This window comes from Manacus candei, unplaced genomic scaffold (genome assembly GCF_025592945.1).
Source record: "Manacus candei isolate 608988 ecotype Guabito, Panama unplaced genomic scaffold, ASM2559294v1 h1tg000021l, whole genome shotgun sequence".
Lineage (NCBI taxonomy): Eukaryota > Metazoa > Chordata > Aves > Passeriformes > Pipridae > Manacus > Manacus candei.
In genome coordinates, this window is record NW_026138069.1 from 1,709,308 (window position 1) to 1,713,555 (window position 4,248).

Sequence of the window (4,248 nt, forward strand, 5' to 3'; positions counted from 1 at the left end):
AAACTACCAAATGTTTGATTTCAGTTCACGGGGCAAACGGATGCAAAAACCCGCTGAAAAGAGAAAACAGATGACGCCGGCACGGAGGCACATCCCGCTGAGGCACGAAATGGGACACCCGAGCGGGCACCCGGGGATCGCGGGACGAGGCGGGGCGGCCCTCGGAAGTTCGTCACTGCCCGCGGCCGGGCCCCGCCGGATGGATGGCGCCTGACGCCATCGCGGGGCGCCGCCCGTGCCGCCCGCAGCATGGCCGTGCCGCGGGAGCCGCCGCCGCCCGCCCCGGCGCTGCCGCCCGCCCCCGCCGCCGCCGCCCCCACCTTCGCCGCGGCCCGCGGGCTCGTCGGGCGCCGCTACTCGTGCCTGGTGGTGGCTCCGCACCGCAGGCATGTGGCGCTGCCGCCGCGCTTCCTGGGCCGCAAGCGCTCCGGCATCCGCGCCCAGCTGGACGCGGAGCTGCTGCGATACTCGGAGAGGTGCGGGCGGGGTGGCGGGCTCGGCGCGGGGGGGCTGTGTCCGCACTAAGAGCTAACGGGGCCCGCCCCTCCTTCCCCTTCCAGCCTTCAGGGTGTGCCCGTGGCTTACGACAACATCAAAGTGGTGGGTGAGCTTGGCGACATCTACGACGACCAGGGATTCATCCACCTCAACATCGAGGCGGACTTTGTCATCTTCAGCCCCAAGAAAGGGAAAAAGCTGGTGGTATGTAAATGCCTTGGCGTCTCACGGAGCGGTTTTATTTTTATTTTTTTTTTTTACTTAAGTAGTCAAAGCTTGATTTATGTCTAGCTTAGGTGGAGATATGTTTTATTCGTGTATGACTAGTTAATAGCAATTTATTACCAGTTGGTACCGGTAGTTTTTATTTATCTATCTGTACTGTCTGTCCTTAAATTTGTCAAATTTATGTATAATTATATATTACCTAAAACATTGTTGCATAAGGATTACATATTACTGTGCCATAGTCGTGTATATCATGTCCATGCTTCTTTGAAGAGCCCGTAATTCTCAAACAGGTGTATCTGTTATATTGACAAGAAGGTTTAGAATATTCTCATGAGTTTAGTTTCTTCATTTACAAGAGCAATACATTAAGTTGAAGCTTGCCTTCAATAAAAGGAGATGTATGGCTTACAGAACAGCTTTTACCTTGTTAATACCCTTGCAACAGTACTTTTGGGAAAAGCGAGTTGAGAGTTGGCTTACATTCATATTTATGCCATACGTTTTGCAGCATAGCTTGTGTCTTTCTAAATGTGTTTAAGAATGAAGAGAATGAAAACATTCTCGGTGTATGTCATTCATTCTTAGGCAAAACAAAGGTGAATATCGTTGCACATGCAGATGTGTCAGAAGCCCACTAAATGGAGTACTTAAAAGCTTCCTGTGCATCTTCTGTATTTTCAGCTGCTAAGTAGTGCTGTGCCAACCTGAAGACCTTTTCAGAAAACTAAATCAGACTTAAAATGGCTTCAAATCAAAGTTGATCCCTGTAGTGTGAGGAAAGAGTTACCTGCTCTATTCAGGTACTCACTGTGGCTAAATCCCATGTTTTGACTTTCTTTCTTTTGCAGTTGAGTTCTATTTTCAGAGGAATTGTACGAAGAGTATACAGGAATAGCTTTGATTTTAGTGAAAAAGAGTTACCTTATTTGCTTGATAAACTGACTCCATAACTTGTGCATAAACTCTTGTTGAAAAATGTCCATATAGGAACCTAAGTATATATTTTGTGCATTTAAAGGGCTAATCTTTGCTATATCTTTACATGACATTCTTTTTCTTTTTTAGGGTATAATTAATAAAGTGGCCCCTAGTCATATTGGCTGCCTGATACATGGATGCTTCAATGCATCTATCCCTAAGCCTGAACAAATGTCAGTTGTACAGTGGCAAGAGCTGGGGTTAAAAATAGGGGATGAACTGAAATTTCAAGTGTTGCACTTGGATTCCGATACAGCTGGGGTGTTCTTCATTCGAGGAGGACTCACTAAAAAAAGGTATTGTGCCCTGATAGAGAATATTTTTAACTGTTTTAATAGGTCTGTTGTAAACTAAATTATTTTAATTACATCTTAATCTTTAAGCTTTCTTATTTTTGTACAAACCCATGTCTGTATGTAATCTGTGTTAGGTATTTTAAATTAAACTTTCCACTGTTAAGGACTTGCATGGAATTTTGCTCTGGAAAAATTAAAACTAGATTTTTTTTGAGCTTTAAAAATCCGAGTGTGTTGACCTGTGAAACTGTTGATTGCATAGATATTAAATGCTCAAAATAACACCCTGAGATATCTAGAGTAGCTGTGTTAATGAATGTGCATAGGCTTTTCAAGTGAAAACAGCTGAGTTTCTGAACACAGTGCTTACATTGACATTTACACACAAAGGTGTGTGTATATAGCATAATCACAAATAGTTAGATGTGGATGACTTGCTCAAACATAAGAATTTCAAAGACGATATAAGAAAATGCGTCACCTTCCTCCTTAGGCCTCTTTAAATTTTTAGGGCATCTTGCAAAAAATCTTGTCTTTAAAAGAGTTCATTCAGATTTTTTTTTAGATCAGTCAGTTACTAAGCAGTGTTTTTCTACCAACATGGTTATGTTTTTAATTAAATGTACAATATGACTGCTACTCAGAAATCCATAATATTTTTTGTATGATTTTTCTTTTTTTAATCTAGAAGGGTGCTCTGGATTGTTTCAGTGAATTTACAATGAAATTTTATTATTTTGTCCTTAGTGCCTTTTGGGACATCTCCTCTTCCATGGTTTTAAACTGTATTCTTTCCATATTTATCTTTCTAGACATTTTCTCCGGTGCTCTTGAGTTGCATGATACCTGCTGGGTTTTTTGATTTTGTTTGGGTTTTTTCTTGTTTCATTTGTTTTTTTTCTGGCATCACCTTTGTTTTAATTGTTTAGAACAGTTATCAATTGCTTGGTAAAGTCAGAAGTGTGTCTCATGTATGATTGACTAGACCATTTGCTGTGTGTATTTGTGAAAGAATTAAAAAACCAAAAAAGCTGTGTAATGATGTGTAATTATGAATTAGGGGATGAAAAAGAAGTATTAAATGGTCTGTACAGTGTTTTAGAGAAGAAATTTAGGCTAAGATTTGAAAGAATATTCATTGTGAGGTAAGAAGGAGGCTAGTGAGGTAATAAAAATTACCCTGAAAGTATTAAACTGGCTTTATAGTTTTCTGTCATTAGAGTATCATGCTCTCCATTTGTTGTTATTTTTAGCAAATTTTTCTCTTTTATCTTCTTGGTGTAAATACTGCATTTTAGCGAATTTTGAGATTCTGCTGTGTGAGGTGCACTAACATGTCTCTAAATTAGTTTATTTTGTGTATTTCTTTTACAGCATGCGGCCCAAACGATCTGAGACCGTTACTGACAGTACAAATGGGAATGAAATTCAAAAGCTTGACCACCAGGAAAATGGCTTGAATGACTCTGGGGAAGATAATGTAACAGAAGAGCCTTTAAATGAGACAAATAACCTTGGGAGGGAAAATGAAGAAGGGCAAAGTGTTGATGCTGTGAATGGGTTATGTGATGAAACAGGCAAGAAGAAAAAGAAAAAGAAAAAGGACAAACAAGAACAGGAACAGGTATTGCCTACCAGTGACTCCAGTGGTTACCAAAGTGACCATAAAAAGTCAAAGAAAAAGAAAAGAAAGCATTGTGAAATTGAAGAAAGTGAATTATCTCAGCTGTCAGAAAAACCCAAAGCTAAAAAGAAAAGGGACTGAAGCCTGAAGTGCCTTTCCTGAATTAGATTTCAGACATGTTTTGTAAGTTCCAATAAAACCCTGTTTTCAAAATGCATATGTGTATTTCTTTACTAAACAGTCTGCTCTGCAGGGTTGGATGATGTTTGTGTGTGTATGTCCAACTCCTACTTGAAAGGCAGGAGCTTTTAAAGAATTGATAGAAGAAATGGAATAGAAGCAATATCTGCCTTTTTTATTTAATGAAAAACAAGGCACAAAAGAAACATGGAATGTAATTACAGGAACATGTGCATCACCTCTGCATCTGCTTTCCAGTTCCACACATTAGTCACTAGGTAGTTGTGATGTTTGCTACTCTGATTCCATCTTTACCACTTGGTGTCTTGATTTTATGAGAGTAGATTAGGATAACCTTTGGGATTCTGGGAAATATGTGTGAATTCCCGGGGGTTGAGATTTTTTTTTTTTAATGTGATAGGGGACCACGAATGCCTGTGA

The 4,248-nt window shown here is 40.4% G+C and overlaps 1 protein-coding gene across 1 annotated transcript; it reads left to right on the forward strand.

The window, feature by feature from the left end:
- The first annotated feature begins 222 nt into the window (after positions 1–222).
- POLR1F (RNA polymerase I subunit F) lies at positions 223–3,842 on the forward strand. The gene is made up of 4 exons (XM_051785949.1): positions 223–476; positions 561–702; positions 1,795–2,003; positions 3,378–3,842. Exons 1-4 carry the CDS (start codon positions 250–252, stop codon positions 3,766–3,768), a joined length of 969 nt encoding a protein of 322 aa, XP_051641909.1. The 5' UTR covers positions 223–249; the 3' UTR covers positions 3,769–3,842.
- The last annotated feature ends 406 nt before the right edge of the window (positions 3,843–4,248 follow it).